This window comes from Chiloscyllium plagiosum, unplaced genomic scaffold, assembly GCF_037043375.1.
Source record: "Chiloscyllium plagiosum isolate Xiang-an unplaced genomic scaffold, Cpla_swu_hap1 HiC_scaffold_7, whole genome shotgun sequence".
NCBI classification, from domain to species: domain Eukaryota; kingdom Metazoa; phylum Chordata; class Chondrichthyes; order Orectolobiformes; family Hemiscylliidae; genus Chiloscyllium; species Chiloscyllium plagiosum.
The window spans coordinates 62,703,173-62,722,796 of NW_028270145.1; the positions used below are offsets into that span (position 1 = coordinate 62,703,173).

Below are 19,624 nucleotides of genomic sequence, written 5' to 3' on the forward strand. Positions count from 1 at the left end.
GGGAATGGGCCTGGGTGGGATACTCTTCGGAGGGTCGGTGTGGACTTGTTGGGCCGAAGGTGATGGCACTCTCTGTGAACTGCTGCAGTCCATGTGTTGGAGAGACACTGCCAGTAATGTTAGGAAGTGAGTTCCAGGACTTTGATCCAACAATAGTGAAGGAACAGTGATAGTTTCAAGTCAGGATGGTGTGTGGCTTGAATGGAAACTCGGAGTTGGTGATAGCCCTGTGCATCTGCAGCCCTTGTGCATCTAGGTGGTGGACGGTGTTGGTTTGGTAAGCTCCATTGAAGGGGCCTTGGTAAGTTGATGTAGTGCATTCTCTAAATAGTAGAGTTCTGCTCCAAGTTTGAGCTTAAATTGAAAAGTATTTCAGTAATTTTAAAATGGGGTGAAATAGCTACGGGATCAGTCCAAATTTGTTACAGAGTTTGCAAACTATCTGTCTTCAGCCTGAAATCAGTAGAGTTTATGGCAAGAAGTGAAGACAATGACTTTGATATCCCAAGAGTTTAATTCATTAAAGTACCAGATTTATTGAATTCAGTTTCCCAATTATTGAGAGCTTGTCATCAAGGAAGTTGATCTAGGTACATAATTATTGAGTCATCAAGGACACTAGTATCCATGCCCGTACAAAACTGAGGAGAGAGATTCATTGTGCCTCCCTAAAATTATCTTAAACTGTTAAAGGTTGATGAAGGTAATCAAAATATTTTATGTCCCAGTACAAAATGTGTAATGGTGCAAATCAAAGCATTCAGTTTCTGAAGCAGAGATGGCATCCAGACTGAAGCATTTTCATTCTAAGGACAGGGAATTAAATTGTATACTGGATTTGTCTGTCTTCCTTGAAGTTTCTCACAACTTACTTACTAAAAAAAAATCTTGATAGAGAATGGTCACTACACAATAACCTTTGGTCATGATCTGTTGCTATGCACAGTAAGAAGAGGAGATGTACTTGCAGCTTGGAGTGGCATTCGTCCGCTGGTATCTGATCCCAACTCAAAGAATACCCAGTCTATCTCTCGCAATCATGTTGTGACAGTGACTGACAGCAGACTGGTGACTATTGCAGGTATTATTTGAATCCACAGTACTTTGATTTTATTAATGGTTGAAGTCAATAAATATGAATTTTTCAAGCCAGTTTTGAAATTGTTGAACTGCACAATTCCTTTCTTCATTTACATTTAGCTTCCCCTTACATTTATCTAACATGTGACATATCAATCTTCATATTTTTCAATGCATTGTTTCTCTTTTATTTACTCCTTTTTATTAGCAAAGAACATTTAATTTTATGAATTGCCATATGTTTCAAGTTATAGACAAAGGGAATGCATGGAATAATGCGAAATAAATATAGAGATCTTCGTGTATGGAAATTGGCTTGGGTTTAATCAGGAATAAGGAAGAGTGGTTAGCAGCATAATGTATATTAGTGAGTACAGGAAAAAGAGAAATGATAGATGTCTAATGATCACACAAAAAAGATGAGAAGGATGCTGCCTGCTAATACCTGATGACCTGCTTAGTGAGAAAAGTAGCAATTCTGTTGTCTCTGACAAAATGGAGTTACAGCTCCACAAATGTATTTTATAGGTGGTAAATGGACCACTTATCGTAAAATGGCAGAAGACACGATAGATGTTGCTGTCAAAGCTTGTAACCTGGATTTTGCAGAACCATGCAAGACAGTTGGACTTCTACTAGAAGGATCCCATAAGTGGACTCCTACTCTTTACATTACTTTGGTACAATACTATGGTCTAGGGTCTGAGGTAAGCAATGTCAAGTGGTTAATGAATTAACAACTTAGTTGGTTTTAAACAAAAGACCCTTTTCTGCTGACTTTACAAAATGCAGCACTGAAGGGTAAAGTAAACTTTTCTTAAGTAGTGTCATTTGGAATTCTTGAATAATTTGCTAATCCATCTATTTCAGCTGTCTGATGCATCTCAGATGGAGTCGTAGAGCTGAATCTTTTTTTGGCTAAATTTAAATTACTTAGAGTTTATTGGAGGCTTCTTGCTGCCAAACCTAGCAAGTGTTTTCGCCGTATCTTACTAAACTGGACTCATTAATTACCTACCCTGTCCTATGATGTATCTCTCATCCGATTTGGCCTCGTCTTACCATGCATCCTTCCCACAATAATTCGCCACTCAGTAACTATCTGCTGAAACACTGTCATCTCTTCTGCCAACATCAGTTTTGAAAGACCACAGTGCACTTGGACAAGTGTTACAATCTGGTGTTGTTCCTCACTAGCAGTGTAATCACACAACTGCCACAAAGCCATGCTGCCCATGGCATGTAGGCAAAATGGGTGTCACTCCTTTGCACATAGAATGCTGTACTTCACTCTTGTCACTGTTTAACTACCAGGTCATCACTTTATCTGTCAATAACTGTATCCCATACGAATACCCTCTGAGTCACTGTTACTTTTTCCCATTATCCTCTGTAGCCCTGTAGTTTGTCATCGTTCATAGAAAATAGGAACTGGAGTAGGCCATTTGGCCCTTCGAGCCTGCATTGCCATTCAATATGATCGTGGCTGATCATGCAATTCCAAACCCTCTTTCCACTTTCTAAGACTAATATCTAACTCCTCCTTGAAAATATGCAATGCTTTGACCTCAATGTGGCACAAACTTCCACTGACCAACCACTCTCTGGGTAAGAAATTTCTCCATATGTCATTCTTAAATAACTTACCCTGTATCCTTAGACTGTGATCCCAGCTCAGGATCCCATCATCACCAGAAACATCCTTCCTACACTTATTCTGTGTAGTCCTGTTCAAATTTTAAAAGTTTCTGTGAGATCCTCCCCTTATTCTTCTAAACTCTCGTGAATATAGTTACAACTCATCCAATCTCTCTTCATACATCGTCCTCCCATCGCAGAAATCAGTCTGATAGACATTTGTTTCACTCCTTCCATAGCCAGACCATCCTTCCTCAGATAAAGCAACTAAAGTACACAATACTCTAGGTGTGGACTTACCTAGGTCCTGCACATTTGCAGCAAGACATCCCTACTTGTGTATTCGAAAGCCAGGTGAGGGGGAGCATCACACAGGAAAACAATCACACTGTTAAAAAAACAAATGTGAGCCTTTATTTACAGAAAAGAAAAAGGAATTGAAATGAAGCTAACAGATTTTGAACTTTGCCCCATAATGGCAACCAGATTTGGTCATCATGACAGAATAACAGAGAAAGATTGTAAGTTGCATACAGTTGAAATTTTCTCTGGCTCGTAGTCCTGGGCACATCTGAATTCTGACATGGACAACGGCAACTTTCTTTTCACCCCAGAGTCCTTGTCTTCATTGTCAGACTGTTGCCCTTGCCCCAGATTTTCTGCATCCAGCACATTGTCTCATTGCCTACTCCAATTGTGCAGAGCACAATCATTAGGATGGTGTGGCACACCTTGTCCAGACAGAACTGGAACCTTTTGCATCAGCATAATGTGTGCAATCATGAAAGTCAGCAAAGAGACACTATTCAAGCTGTTATTTAAAAAAATAATTAAGTTAAACATTACATAAATCATGTAAATCCAGAGGTCCTTTAGAAAATGTTTGCACATCCTAGTTCATCTCCAAGAAACATTGCTTCTTGTTAAAATCTTAAATTTTATCAGAGGCAGAGCTTTTCATTTTTTTGTCTCTTTGTCATATCCTCCACACGCATGCACACATATATATAATATAGAAAAGCTGGTTGAAGCATGCATGTGTGTGGAAAGAAGAAAAATTATATAAGCAATAATTTCCACTGTAATTGTCCAGCAAGACAAAAATGTTTCAGTAAAATTATAGTACAATCACAAAGTGGCAGCTTATCTGTCTCCTCAATTAACTACTTTTAATTAGCCCCACTCCACATATTTCTCATAAACCTCTACAAAGAAAAGGTTCCTTAAATGCCTATGGATATTTGATTGCAGCTTGAAATCTCCATCATAATCTCCCTCATAACATACTCTCTCTATCTCTCTTTCTCTCAAGTATACTCATTCAATCCCTCTCATATATGATGTTCCATTCACATATTCTCTTTCTCCCTCCCCTTTCTCATATAGTTTCTCAAACGAGCACTTTTCTTTTTCTTTTATACTCTTTGACCCTGTCACTCACTCACTCTCTCTTACTCTCAAGTTTTTCTCACATTCATTCTCTTTCCCTACGACACATTCTAAGTCACATTTTGACTTACAATCTCACTCAGTCACATGTGCAATTCCTCACACAATCTTTCACAAATTCCCACACCCAATCTCACTCACAATCTCACATTGTTGCTCACATACTCTATATGCTCCCACAAAACATTGTTCACAAGTATGTATGTTTGTTACTTATTTAGAATCAGAACCTCAGGGAAAAGAAAGCTCCAGAACCACATAGCATTAAGTAGAATGTCCCAGATAATTGTTGTGTGAATATGAAAGAATTTTGTGAACAAAAGACACTTAACACAAAAATACATTGTACATTTTAACTGTTTTTTACAATAACGCTCTCATTCTTTAGGTTGCACAACATCTTGCTTCTACTTATGGGGACAAAGCATTTCAGGTTGCCAGATTGGCTCAAGTTACTGGAAAGAGGTGGCCTATAGTTGGCAAGCGTTTGGTGGCTGAGTTCCCATATATTGAAGCAGAGGTATGAAATATTATTTTGCTAATGTTCACATTGATTAATGAATAGATTTGAAATAACCCTTGATAACTGTACAACAATCACCCCATGACTGCACACTGTCCCTTTTTCTGCGTGGGTTTCCACCGGGTGCTCCGGTTTCCTCCCACAATCACAAAGGTGTCCAGATTAGGTGAATTGGCCATGCTAAATTGCCCATAGTGTTCAGGGATATATAGGTTAGGGGTATTAGTTGGGGGTAAACATATGGTGGGGCAATGGGTCAGGGTGGGTTGCTCTTCGGAGGGTCAATGTGGACTTGTTGGGCCGAAGGGCCTGTTTCCACACTGTGGGGATTCTATGATTCTATGATTCTAATTAAGAGAGGGCTCTTATTTAGAGATGTGATTACTGAGATATGTAAAATCTCGAGTAGTTTTCTCATTGAAGCAGTGAAGTTCTGAGCAGAGCAGAAATTGGAGCATTCATCAGGGGCATGTCATTCTAAACATCCAATGTCGTCCAATGGAATTGACTGTCGCAAAAGACACACACACCTCCAAAGTGGTGCATCAAGATGATTGACACAGTGTGGCAAAATGTTTAACAGTTACATCAGGCTTGCACTCTAGCTTGGTTAGGGTTGCATCATTTGCCAAATTAGAACACGGTTGAGTTCACAGACTTCAAAGTTCGGGTTTTGTCGAAGTACTGACTTTGAAACAACTGGAAAAAATGTTGCCATCTATGGAATCAGGAACAATTAAGAAACTGCTTTTCACCCTTTTCAGGTGTTGTCAGGAGATAGAATGGCATGACCATGGATTTTAGACGTGTGGGCCTTCGATCAGAGTGCCCCATGCTCAAGGACAATATACCCAACACAGTAAAACCTGATTGAAGGCTCCCCAAAATCTCAAAGAATAGTTTTAGGTCCTTTGCTTGGATTGCAGGCTTTGGCGCCCCATAACATTATGAGGATGTACTTGCTCTCATTTATCTGCCTACCCTGCCCTGGCAATAACTGTAAGAAGCAGACAGGTGAGACGTAGGGCAGTCCTCCCATTCTTACCCCACTTGGCTAACTAACGACCACTTCCCACCCAGCCACAATATTTAGGTCATGAGGAGGTGGTCACAGTTTGAGTGTGCCTGACAAGTTAATTCTGCTTGGGCCTTGGTTGAAAACTGGGTGGCAGCCCACCAATCTCAGTGGTGGAGGGGGTCTTTGAGAATTGCCAACCAGTCAGATTGGCAGCAGCTTTCTGAGACAGGACTTCCTCTCCAGATGGGAACTGACAACCCACCTTCAACCAATTGATCATACACACAGCTATGAATGGCATTGTTTTTATTCCACCAAAGGTTGTGTTTGGCTTTTTTGATAGTGCAGCGCCCTACATTCCTGGCCTTGCTCAGCCGTGTGTACCTTTTCGGTTCTTCAATTTTGTCCAATCGCTTTTACTGAAAAACATTACATTTTACATCTCTGCATAAAAATTTAACACTTAACTAATAGAAACTAATTCAGCTCCTTCAATGGCAATCTGTGAAGGGAATCTAACCAACAGGATAGATAAAGGGAACTAATAATGTACTTGGGATTTCCAAAAGGCATTTAACAAAATACTGTACGAAACAGCAACACAAAAGATGAGGGCTTAGGTGAAATATTAGCACAGAGAGAGGATTGATTAATGAACAGGAAGGATAAAGAGGATTTTCAAGCAACAGGCTTTTCTACTGGAGTTCAGCATGCATCAAGGCTAACCTTACCCTTCTCCCTGCCACTTTCCCAAACCAGCAGTGTAAGGTCATCAATAGAATGCCAGGTGGAGATGTAGGAAAAGTTTTAATGTCTCTCGAATCTAAAATAAAATTCAGTGCCTTCTGTGTAGGTCAAATATGCTATGAAAGAGTATGCATGTAGAGCTATTGATATCCTCGCCCGCCGTACACGTCTTGCATTTGTGAACGTGCAGGCTGCTGAAGAGGCCCTTCCACGCATCATAGAAATAATGGCTGGAGAATTAAACTGGAGTGAGAAACGGATGCAGGTAAACTACTTCATATTTTAATTTGTAAATTCTGTATTATTAGATGACTGTAGCCAAACAAAATGCTAATAATTTCAGATGACACCCATAGATTTCTTTTGCATTGTTCCTTCATTATTTACAGCAAGCTGAATATAATAACTGCATCCACACAAACCAAATATCTGCCCTTCTGAATATTTGCTGTAAAGAAGCCCTTGTTTTATTAAATGAATTATGGATTTGAAAATAAATAGGAGAGCCTATATCAATACACTTTTAATAATAGTTTTATTCAAAGTAGGTCTAAATCCATTGAATCAAATGAACCAAGTGGGAATTTCAGTGCTGGGTTGCAACAGTTAGGAATTGACTGACTGGACTTTTCTTCATTGAAATTGACCTGACTATGTGGAAATAATGGTTCTATTATCTGCAGAAAAAGTTTGTTTAATGGATTTTTTTCTTGAATTATCCTGAAGATACAGGATTTCTTTTAATGGGAAAACAAACTAAGGAAATACAGATATCTTGCTAAATTAATATTCATTTGCAGTTCTATTTTCTCACATAATATCACTTAAACAGTGTTTGTTTAAGACCTGTCTGTAGGTTTTTCAAAAAGCTTCCTTGCTTTTATGATTGTTAACTACTCATTAAATTGCACCATGGATTTTAAACAATATTTAAGTTACATGGTATAGATTTGATTTGATTTGAACTTTTCATCATATAAAGTGATAAATATGACTTCTTTTATAATTTAAGTCTTATTTATTATTCTATTATATTGTTTATTTCTAACACACTGAACTTAGTTTTCATTGCAAATATTTAGGATGAATTGGCGGCTGTTCGAGACTTTCTGTACCATGAAATGGGCTACAAGGCTCGATTTGATCAACTAAAAAACACAGAAATAAGCCTGTCACCTTTAGAAGTGGATAAGTAAAATATATTTTCTTTACATTTTACTTTTTCTCCTCCACACTGTCCTCGTTTTGCTATTTGAGTTTTTGTTTTTAAATGTTGGCTTCTTCAAGTTGATGTACTTGCTTTTCCAGGTACACAAAAAGGTTTCAGAAATTTGATGAGGGTCAGAAGGGTTTTATCACAATGCCTGATGTTCAACGTGTATTAGAGGTAAGGCAATTCTTCACCACCTCTGTTGTAATTAAAAGTTAGTCTCGCACTTTTTTTCAAGTAGAATTATTTACAGAAATTATGAAAGCAGTCCATATTTCATCATTTATTTCAGCACATTTTTAACTGTTCCACTTAATTAAGTAACGAAAAATAATATGTAACTTCAAACTGTTATAGCAGACCTCTTACAATAAATATTTAATCCCAGTAGAAACTGTTATCACTGCATAGCAGAAAAGCTCATGCAACAATGAGATAAACCCTTTATATTCACAGCAAAGTAGTTTATACTTTGGTAACAATGATGCAATTTAAAATAACAAACTATTTGATTTTTGTTTGTCTTTTATCTAGAGTATTGGTTATCAGGTGCATGAACAGACTCTCTATGAAATCTTACATGAAGTTGACATAAATAAGAATGGGCAGGTAGAACTAATTGAATTCTTACAGGTTGGTATCTATCTTTCCCATAAACCTTAAAAGGAATGATGGTGTAATTTGGAAATCATTTAAATTGCTTAGATTATTTACCAAGATTTCCCCTTTGAATAAAGAGGACTGTTCAGTTTTTTTTTTGGCATTAATTTATTTTGTGTGGAAGATAAAATTGAGATTCTCGGTCTGCTTATTTAACTTTGTCCTCGAGCATTTGAGTTTATTTTTCCTCTGAAAGTAGAGTTTATTTTTGTAGATCTTGTCCTGGATAGGTATTTCAAATATCTGCCAGGTCTTTCCTTTATGGTGACAGTGATGAATGCAGAACATAAGATAAATTATTGCAAGGGATTTTGATCAATGTCAGGTCTTTCTTCGCTGTGTCAATTTAAACAAACAAGATCAAGGCAGAGGAAATGGTAATTGTCCTTCTTCAGATGAGTTGTAGATAACTGCATTGTGGTAGAACACTGCAGATATTTTACCTTTTGCATCCAGCCTGATTTTTTAATTAATGTTTATTTGAATGTAATAATAGTGAGTATCTCAAATGTGTAAATAAACTGTTTTAATTTATTTCTTCTGCCAGGCAGTTATACAGATTATAGAATGCAATCATTAAATTGTAGTTTCAATAAATAGAAATTGATGTGCACTGGAATGTGATGATGATGTCCATGTGTTAAAATCAGAATATTAATGTTCAGGATAAACATTAGTTATTAATTATTTGTCCAATTCAAACACTAATTTAAGTTTAGTGGTCAAAAAATTAAAACATACACATTAAGAGTCTAGAAACAGAATATTTAACTTTGTATCTCCTCATTGTTGATGAGACTTAATGTTTGATGTTTTAATTCACTGATAGCAACATCAATATCCTTCTACAATGGAAGTTGTGTAACGCTATGATTGTAGTTGTCTTAATAGATACTTCAGAACAGAAGGTGGAATTTAATGTGGGTCTAGTGATGAGCAGGATTTGTGGCAGAATTGGATGAGGAGTCCAGCAAGGCCCTTCTCTACATCTGGAGAATATCACTCCATCTTTTATCCTTTTGATATGCGGCGCAGTCAGTTTCTTGCTAGGTAGCAATGATTTGCATCTTAAAGGGAATTATCGTTTCTTAAAGCTCTTGTTAACAGCCCAACTTTCCGTAGTAATATTCAGCATTCTTTCTTACCAAATGTAAGACAACGGCTTACACGACGGCTGGAGGAAGAGCGCCTCATCTTCCGCCTAGGAACCCTCCAACCACAAGGGATGAGCTCAGATTTCTCCAGTTTCCTCATTTCCCCTCCCCCCACCTTGACTCAGTCCCAATCCTCGAACTCAGCACTACCTTCCTAACCTGCAATCTTCTTCCTGACCTCTCCGCTCCCACCCCACTCCGGCCTATCACCCTCACCTTGACCTCCTTCCACCTATCGCATTTCCAACGCCCCTCCCCCAAGTCCCTCCTCCTTACCTTTTATCTTAGCCTGCTTGGCACACCTTCCTCATTCCTGAAGAAGGGCTCGAAATGTCGATTCTCCTGCTCCTTGGATGCTGCCTGACCTGCTGCGCTTTTCCAGCAACACATTTTCAGTTCTTACCAAATGTGCCAACCAAACTGATGTTGAGAAAACTTGCGTGGAAGTCGGAGTGGGTACCTGGCAGATTCAGCTCACTGCTCCACCCGAAGGACTTCCATGTAGTATCTGATCAAAATGCATCTCAGGCCAAGATCGATGGGCACTAACACGATTCAATCCTTGTTGTAGTAGAATTAATAAAACTCAAATTTAGAAGCAAGTCAATCAAATGTATTAAATCAAAAGCTTTTGGGAGGGGCAGCATGTTTCTGAACCTAACCGCGGGACTTGACCGCGCTGTCTCTCCCAGAACAACAGGAACAGCAGTTTTTATAGTCTAGATGATGTGTACAAAAAAAGCTTGCACAAGTTGATTTCTTGTGTTCTGCGCATGTGCACGCAATGATTGCTGTTTCCAGGAAGGGCGTACTACGCCATTGTATTCTGCGCATGCGCATACGCATGCAGAGATTGCTATTTCCAGAAACGTGTGTTCTGCGCGTGCGCACACGCACGCAGAGATTACTGTTTCCGGGAACGGTGTTCTGCAAGTATTTCTTCTTTAGTTAGTTTCTGATTTTGGTCCCCCCTTGCGGTCCGAGACATGCGGAAGCATAATGAACAGACCACCTACTTCCAGTAATTATCAGTGGGACCAGAAAGAGGGTAATTCCCAGGCAACTCAATGTGGAGGCTAGCACCCAGCATAATTCTCGCTGTCAAAACTTTACAACATGAGTTAAAAACAGCCATAACCACACAACAAGCGATTACAATAACAATGAACGTGATGAAGGCATGCAAAAGGTACGAGCCCCAAGATCCGCCTTGTAGCCATCCTAGCCACTCTGGGGGATCATAATCATGAAACTGTTTCCCTTCCTTCTGGATTTTTTCAGCCTCCAGGCGGATGTGATCCATTCGGTTAGTTATTTTGTCCAAGGTGTCCAGAATGTATGTGCAGCACTCAGGGCTAATAACAGCATAGCTGCCACCTTGTGCAGTTAACAAATAGTCAAAGGCCAAACGGTTCTGCAACGCAACAGTACGGGTGGCAATAACCTCAGCCGACACCTCGGAGATGGCCATGCTAACAGCTGCAAAGCCATTGGCAGTCTCATTAGCCAGCCTTTCCAAGGTCGAGGCCATATTGATCAGTTCCCTAGCAGCCTTAGAAGTCCCACAGGCGGGAAGGTGATCATAAAGAATTGCTCAGTCTCAGTGATGGACCATTTGGATCGAAGTAGGTGTATATTGGTCATGAAGGCGAAGGGAACTATAATGGAGAACAAAAGGGACCAGATAGCAAGGTATGCAGACCAATTTGGAGGGACGCAAGGGTAGGCCTTGAGATCAAACGGACAAAATAAGTACCATTGTAAGTCCTCAGCTAATTTTACCTGTAGTCATATTGACAACTTCAAGGCTCAGAATCCTTCCAGAAAGAAATGATCGGTGGCCGGACAGGGTAAGGAGCAGGGATTGGGAACATTTACTGGGTCCAGCATTCCACCCTGATGTATGATTACATTTAAAACAAATAGTCCTCGTGGGCATTCGTTCACCTGTGATATTTGTGAAGGACAGAGCTGGGGGTGTATGTTGTGGTGAGGCAGGAACCAGGCCTTATAGTTTTGCATGTTATAACCTACGGTCTCCCAGGTGACCTTATCATTGGCAGCATAAATGGTCAGGGTCTTGCACGAATGACTTGTGAGATTCTCTGTCAGACCCCCCCAACAAATGGATAATTGTGAGGATCGGTCCTAGTCTAACCACCATTCCGCCATTTTTGATTTATTAAACGGAAAGGGTCTCAGGGGAATCCCCCATCTAGAGTGTGAGGGGATTCAAGTACAGACCCATCATTTCGAGATATTATTTTGCTGCGTGTGCATATAGGACATGTATAGGTAAGTATTAACATGTAACCTGTACCTACTCTGGTGAACAGTACCTAGGTTGCACACTTCCTTCAGTGCTCCGTTCCAGTGGGTACTAGGCACAGGCAAAAATGAACAGAAACATCTTGGAGCTTACCGAATGGAGGTATACAATAGTCCAAAGGCTGTACCATCCGCATGCAACAGCCCACACTCTTGGTCCATTCACAACAACCGCGTGCGCACAAACAATGTCAGCAGGCCTCAAGAGGAGTCAGGCTGAAAAGAAAGCAAAGAGTGAGGATCATCAAACAGTCTCTGTATATTTCTTCAGTTGTGACCAGGGTTTCCAGACCCCCGACCCCCGCGTGTCCATACAGGTGCATGTGTCACCGCTAATGATAACTTCACAGGGAGTATTCCACTTAGGGATGAAGCCAGGTTTAATGGGTAGAGTCTTAACCTTAACTTTACTATCCTCCGACAGGACCTCTGGACAATCCTCCAATTGCCTCTGTTCATCCTGCCCCTCCTGTTTGTCCCTGTTTTCCGCATTTCCTTCAGCTGGGTGCACATAGAATATGTTGCTATCAAGGTGAGGTTCAACATCGGCATCCCCCATGATGATGGACCTGGACAGTTACACTGCCGTTCCTGTCATCAACTCATAAGGGGTCAAACCAGTTGCCCAGCTGGTGGTGGACTAGAGTTGCATGAGTATAGCAGGCAGAACCACAGTCTGTTGTTTGTCAGAGTCCTGCATGGCCTTAGCAAGGAAGGTTTAAGAGTTCTGTTCATTTGCTCCACGATCCCAGAATGTGGAATTTCTGTTTAATGCCCATCAGTCGACATATGGTTTTTCCAACTCATCCAGTATAATGGTCCCCTGGTCGAAGTCAATCTGGGATGGCACACCCCACCTGGGAATCACCTCCTCAGCTAAAATCTTGCCACAGTGTTAGCTGAGCAGTTCTGGGTAGAGTAGGCCTCAACCCATGTGGTGATTTGGTCAGTAATCACAAGGCTATATGTCTTCCCATGTGTTTGGGAAAGAGGTCCCGTAAAATCTATCTGTACATTCTCCTCGGGCTCCTTTGGGCGTGGCTGGTGCCCCATTCTAATTTTAATGGGCCTGCCTGGGTTCTGCTGGGGACATGTCACACAGCAGTGACAGAATCTTTGTTCATGCCCTTCCATCGCCATTCCTTCTTGATGCTGGTTATCATAGCATCACGCCTCATATGGGAAATGCCATGGTGTAATTTTGGAACGACCCTGTTTAGGGCTGTATAACCAATTGTGAGGTGGTAACTTCTGTCAGGTTTACTGACCGGCCATGTGGGGGAATTAGTAGTGCTCGTAGTGTCTTGGAGAATTCCCCTGTCCACTAATCTTTTCACAATTTCCACAACCGCCCTTCTGGCTTAAGGTTTTATGGGGTATTGGTGATGCAGTTTGTGTTCTGGACCCTCCACGGCCATGGGGTAGATTTTAATCAAGCCTGTATCTAACTTCGTCTTCACCCATTCCCCTGGGTGTACATGGCACCAAAGCTATTATTGTCTAGCTACCAATCGTGTCCCATAGAGGAGGCGGCTTGGACAGTGCTCAAGTGGCTCACATAAGTCCCCATTTTTTTCCTTTCTCCCATCGGGTCAAGGCCAGATTAATTCACCCTTTCCACGGTGTATAAGAACTTTGTACTCCTTCATTAAATCATTTCCCATAATAGTTCCTTCATTATTTATACTAGAGTGGTCTCACTCAAGTACACAGGGGTTCATTGTCCATTAATCCCCTTCACAAAAATCATTTTTTGAGTTGTGGGCAGACGTAGGTCATTAATAGATATGGAGGCTCCCATGTCCACTAGCATCTCACACTGTCTGCCCCTTTTGCCCCTGTCAGCTATTTTGTTAGTCTGGATGATGTGTACAAAACAAGCCTGCGAAAACTGGTTTCTTATTTTCTGCACACACACAGATTGCTGTTTCCAGAAACAGCGTACCACCCCGTTGTGTTCTGCAAGTATTTCTTCTTCGTTAGTTGGTTTCTGTTTTCAATCCTCATCCACAGACATTGGCACCTGGCATTTGCCAGTCCCTCATGACCAGCATGTCATCTCTTCAATTCACTGGCAGGCTGCTTAGGAAACCCAGATCTGTATTATATGGTGCTGTAGCATCTAGCATTGAAAGGTTGCAACAGAGACACTTTGCTCAGGTACAGGCACCCAGCTCCTCTATTAGACCATGTGAAATCTCAGGGATGCCTCACTTGCTCTCTTCCTGCTCACTCACTTAGCACCTACTGTGTGTTTACAGCATTCCTTCATTGCCTTGCTGTGCATGTCAGCACATTGGCATTTCAGCTAGAGCCAGAGACTATCAGTATTGCTGTATTGACATGCTCTTTAGTGCACATACACAGTCATCATTGTCAGTAGGAATCAGCAAAGTAGGATGCACCAACTTTCTACATGTCCCAAACCTTATACAGGCATCCATAAGGGTCCTACTGCCCTCAAATCTTCAAGCTTGTTCTGCTGGTAATGATGGTACAATCCTATTTTCTGATGAAGTTCCTGGGGATGTAATTGTCAACAAAGGAGAAGACATAAGCTAATGCAAATATGGCAATATTAGCACTACCTATAGAAAGAGAATTCCTTGCTCTAAACTAAGTAAAGAACTCATCTCTTTATCTCCTTTCGTGATCTTTTCATCAACTGATTTATTCCTGGAGATGGTGTTGAATAGCTTTTTCATTGTCAAGGCAAGGTTCTTGATACGAGTTTTATTTTCTCAAGCTAATGCTTTAACCCTTCCCCAGTGTGCAGCGTGGAAGAACATGTGAATGAGCATTTTGCTTTGTTGGCTTTCTCTTCATGAGATTGTAATAGTTTGGGTCCTGCAGATTCATCTCTAGAACTAACTTTCCTAAATTGATTTTCATTATCCTTGTATGCAGGTCATCCTCAGTGTCACTGCATAGGATCCAGCCGTTTTGTGAAGCTGCTATCCCAGTGAAACCACTGTTTTTCCTTCTGAATAGATGATCAGGGAGAACATACTTGCTACATGTCCTCCAGAAGACTGTGGAGATTGATTCTATTGTGTGAAAGAAATGGTAGGAGTGGAGTGTAGGAATTAGATGGAAGCTGAAAATAGATCGTGGTGAACGGTTTGTGGGAAGATCAAACGTGCGGGGAGATGTAGAACAAAGGGTAAACTGAAGCAATACTCTGACAATAGCTACTGAGAATCTACATAAGGAGCTATGATCACACAGATTGATACCTGCTCTGACACATTTCTGTATGTAGTTATAGTTCATAAGTGTTAATGCTTCGCAAATGTCTCACATTCACTCTGTCTTTATTTCCTACACAGTGCTGATGATAATCTCACATTCTCCTCATTTTTCTTCATGGTTGTACAAAGTTTTGGATTCAAACAAACAGTACAATGTGGTTTTACTTTAAGGGAGTGAATATGGTTTCTGGAGTAATCCATAAAGATCTGCAGACTTGCTTACAAGTTCAGCATTAGCATCCGGCAGTTTCTTTAGAGAAGTCCCATTGGCAATGGGAAGAAATAGCTATTGTAAGTAATTCTTCGGATACCATATATACTCGTGTATAGGTTGATCTCTTAAATAAGTCAACTCCTTTTTGGCCAAAAAAACTTGTATTTTTCATATACCTCATGTATAAATTGACCCTAGTTTTCAGGGCTCTCTTCCTGACCATGTATGTAGCCTTAAAGGGCACATTTTTTTGATTCAAATACAATACCTGTGTTATACGCACCAGTATATTTGTGCAACGCGATTTTCAAATTGTTAAATTGAATGTTGGTAAGTATATATTTATTTATGTAAATATTTATTAAGTGTATATATATTTACTCCAGTGCCAGTACATCCTTTTCTTTAGTAAGGATACCAAATCTACACACAGTCCTCCAGGTGTGGCCTCACCAGCACCTTGTATAGCTGTAACATTACTCTCTGCTTTTAACCTCAACCTCTTTTGCAATGAAGGACAAAATTCCATATATTTGACCTGCAAACGCAAATATCTACGGTACCTTATGGCAGCCTTCAACCTTGTCTTCCTGCTGTTGCCTCAGATTCTTAAAAGTAGGTGTCACATACAGTTGTGCTCTGAAGTTATTGTAAAGCTCCCCAAATTTTTTTCTGATATAGTACCATCATGAAGAAACAAGTAAACAGCGCACTTTAAACTAAATGTTATTGAAGGTGCAGAGAAGAACAACAATAGCGGGGCTACAAGGGAGTTCTTTGTTTCTAGAAAACTTGTTCAAAATTGGAGGAAAAAAGCTACACAGTTAAAGGCTATGCCAAAACAGAAGTATGCCAACTGAGGAAAGTTGAACAAGTGGCCAAAAGGTTGCTGACTGGGTAATTCGGTATCGTCAGAATGGGAGGATAGTGACTTGACAATGTATAAGTATGTGCGCCAAAAAAGAACTTTAAAAAATGGATTAATTGATTTCAAAGCCAGTGCTGGATGGCACAGTAAGTTTATGAAAAGGTATGATTTAGTGCTTAGACAGAAAGCCAAGATTGCTCAATGTCTACCATTAGAATGTAATGACAAGTCAATAGAGTTCCAACGCTTTGTAATCAGAACATAAGAACAGAAAAACTAGAAGCAGGAGTAGGCAGTTCGGCCCTTCGAGTCTGCACTGCCATTCAATAAGATCATGGCTAATCTTTTCGTGGACTCAGCTCCACTTACCCACATTCTGACCATATCCTTTAATTCCTTTATTTTTCAAAAAAGTATGTCCCTTAGCTTTAAAAGCGATTACTGAAGTAGCATCAACTACTTCCCTGGCCAAGGAATTCCATTGGGTAACAATCCTCTGGGTGAAGAAGTTCCTTCTCAGTTCAATTCTAAACCTGCTTCCTCGAATCTTGAGGTCATGCCCTCTTGTCCTAGTCTTGCCCACCAGTGGAAACATCCTATCTATTTCTATTTTATGGATTCTCTTCATATGTTTATATGTTTCTATAATGTCCACCTCCATTCTTCTGAATTCCATTGAATGTAATCCCAATCTACTCAGTCTCTCCTCATAAGCCAACCCCCTTAACTCCAGAATCAACTAGTGAACCTCCTCTGCGCCCCCTCCAGTGCCAGTACATCCTTTTCTTTAGTAAGGAAACCAAATCTACACACAGTCCTCCAGGTGTGGCCTCACCAGCACTTTGTATAGCTGTAACATGACTCTCTGCTTTTAACCTCAATCTCTTTTGCAATGAAGGACAAAATTCCATCTGACTTCCTAATTACTTGTTGTACCTGCAGACCAACCTTCTATGATTCATGCACAAGGATACCCAGGTCCTTCTACAAATCAGCATGCTGCAACTTTTTACCATTCATGTAATCTATTTTGCTGTTATTCCTACCAAAATGTGTGACTTTACATTTAATAACATTGTCTTCCATCTGCCACATCATCTACTGCATCCGCTGCAGCCGGTGTGGCCTCCTCTATATTGGGGAGACAGGCCGCCTACTTGCGGAGCGATTCAGAGAGCACCTCTGGGCCACCCGGACGAACCAACCCAACCAACCTTTGCCCACTCACTCAATGTATATATGTTCCTCTGCAAAGTTTCACAGTGCATACTTTGCTCTGCCACTCCTCTTAGTGTCATTGGCAAATTTTGACACTGTACACATGATCCCCAACTCCAAATCATGTATATAAATTGTAAATAATTGTAGTCCCAACACCGATCTCTGAGGCATCGATCCAGAAGCTGGAAGAAAAATGGGTAAAGGTTCGCATGCGTTAGCAATATGGACGAAACCTCAATTAACTTTGATACACCAGGGAACAGAACTGTGGACAAGATTGGAGCAAAAACAATTTTGGTTAAGACTACTGGTCATGAAAGGATTCAATTCACTTTGGTACTTGGTTGTATGGCAGATGGAACAAAGTTAAAGCCTATGGTGATATTTAAGCAGAAAATCTGCCCAAACAGAAATTTCCAAAAGGCGTTGTTGTCCTCATCGATGAAAAAGGGCAGATGGATGAAGGTGGCTGCATTAATTGGATTAGGGAGGTCTAGAATATGCGACCAGGTGAATTTAGAAAGGAAAAAAAGCTTTCTGGTTTGGGATGTGTTCAGATCACACATAGTGAAAAGTGTTATCAGTGAACTTTGAGCTAACAATACTGACATTGCAATGATTCCCTGAGGCTGTACAAGCATAGTGCAGCCACTAGATGTTAGCATCAATAAACCTTTTAAGGACTCAGTACGGAAGAATTGGGACATTTGGATGCAAGAAGGGGAAAAGAGCTTCACAAAGGGTGGCAACATGCACGCGGCATTACTTGCAACTGTATGTAAGTGGATTGTTCAGTCCTAGAAGGAGATGAAAACTGAAATTATTGTGAAAGCCTTCAAAAATGTGGAATTTCTAATGCTTCAGATGGTACAGAGGATGACTGTTTATGGTCAGATGGAAGTGATGACAAATCAATTGATGATCCCCTTGAGACTGCAGATGAGGATGATCCATACGGCAATATGCTTGACCCAGACAACTGGAATTAATTATTCAGTGGTGCAACTGATGAGGACAGTGAATTTGAAGGATCCTAATGGACTTTTGCATTTAACTTTTACTTTAAGCAGCTATCCCATAATAATTGATATATGGTGAGAAGAGATTTTTGCTGTGAATAACAGTTTTTGATGTAGTTTTTACCGTATATTAACAGTTTCATGCAGTTTTTTCATTAAGATGCTATCAGTCTTTTTTGTTGTTTTTACTACTCCTCTTTTATGTCATGAATTGTGTGTTGTACAAATACCCCTAGTAGATGGCCTGACCACCTGCTGGTTTGCCTATTAACGTATGTACATATGTGTAGACCTACATGCACTTTACGGTATAAGTAACTGGAATATGGTATGACAGTACCATTCTACCATAGCAGGCAGAATGGAGACAGTTATTTTGTAGATAAATATTCAATAATGACCATTTTTTTTCCTTTTGCTGTTTATTATTTTATATAAAGATCTGGCACTTGTTTGTCAATGTTTTGACTCATACCAAGCATGAATTTCATCCCCTCAACAACAATACCTTGTCTGTTAGTTGACCCCCTAATTTCAGTTTAAAAAAATGGTCTTCAAAGTTTGACCTATATACGAGTATATATGGTAGTTGATCTGTAGCCACCTTTTGGAGCCGCATGGTGGCTCAGTGGTCAGCACTGCTGCCTCATAGCACCAGGGACCCAGGTTCGATTTCAGCCTCGGGTGACTGTGTGGAGTTTACATATTCTCTCTGTGTCTGTGTGGGTTTCTTCCCACAATCCAAAGATGTGGAAGTTAGGTGAATTGGCTGTGCTAAATTGCCCATAGTGTTCAGGGATGTATAGGTTAGGTGCATGAGTCAGGGATAAATATAGGGGAATGGGTTTGGGTGGGATACTCTTCAGAGGATCGGTGTGGACTTGTCGGGCCGAAGGGCCTGTTCCCACACAGTAGGGATTCTAATTCACTTTTGCCAGATGTGGTATAGTAAATGTGCATTCTTGTACTACAGCTATACAACAATCCGGTGAGAACACATCTCAAATACTGTGCATAGTTTTGGTCCCCTTATTCAAAAAAAGATATCATTTAATCTCGCAGTTCAGAGAAGGTTCGCAAGGATGGTCCCTGGTATGGAGGGATTGTCTTATGAACAAAGGCTAAGTTTAGGACACTACTCACTGAAGTTTGGTATTCTTAAGGAACTTGACAGGGTAAATGCTAAGAGGATGTTTTCCCTCATCAGAAAGATTTTGACTAGGGGATAGAGTTTCAGAATAAAG

The 19,624-nt window shown here is 40.4% G+C and overlaps 1 protein-coding gene across 6 annotated transcripts in view; it reads left to right on the top strand.

The window, feature by feature from the left end:
- gpd2 (glycerol-3-phosphate dehydrogenase 2 (mitochondrial)) overlaps nucleotides 1-19,624 on the top strand; it is a 152,105-nt gene that overhangs the window by 102,740 nt on the left and 29,741 nt on the right. For all 6 annotated transcript variants that reach the window (XM_087989069.1, XM_043693788.2, XM_043693790.2 and 3 more), the window contains 7 exons: nucleotides 947-1,081; nucleotides 1,609-1,787; nucleotides 4,556-4,687; nucleotides 6,562-6,720; nucleotides 7,538-7,647; nucleotides 7,764-7,842; nucleotides 8,200-8,298. In XM_087989069.1, coding sequence (XP_087845195.1) covers nucleotides 947-1,081; nucleotides 1,609-1,787; nucleotides 4,556-4,687; nucleotides 6,562-6,720; nucleotides 7,538-7,647; nucleotides 7,764-7,842; nucleotides 8,200-8,298 — 893 coding nt within the window. The remainder of the gene's footprint in view (nucleotides 1-946; nucleotides 1,082-1,608; nucleotides 1,788-4,555; nucleotides 4,688-6,561; nucleotides 6,721-7,537; nucleotides 7,648-7,763; nucleotides 7,843-8,199; nucleotides 8,299-19,624) is intronic.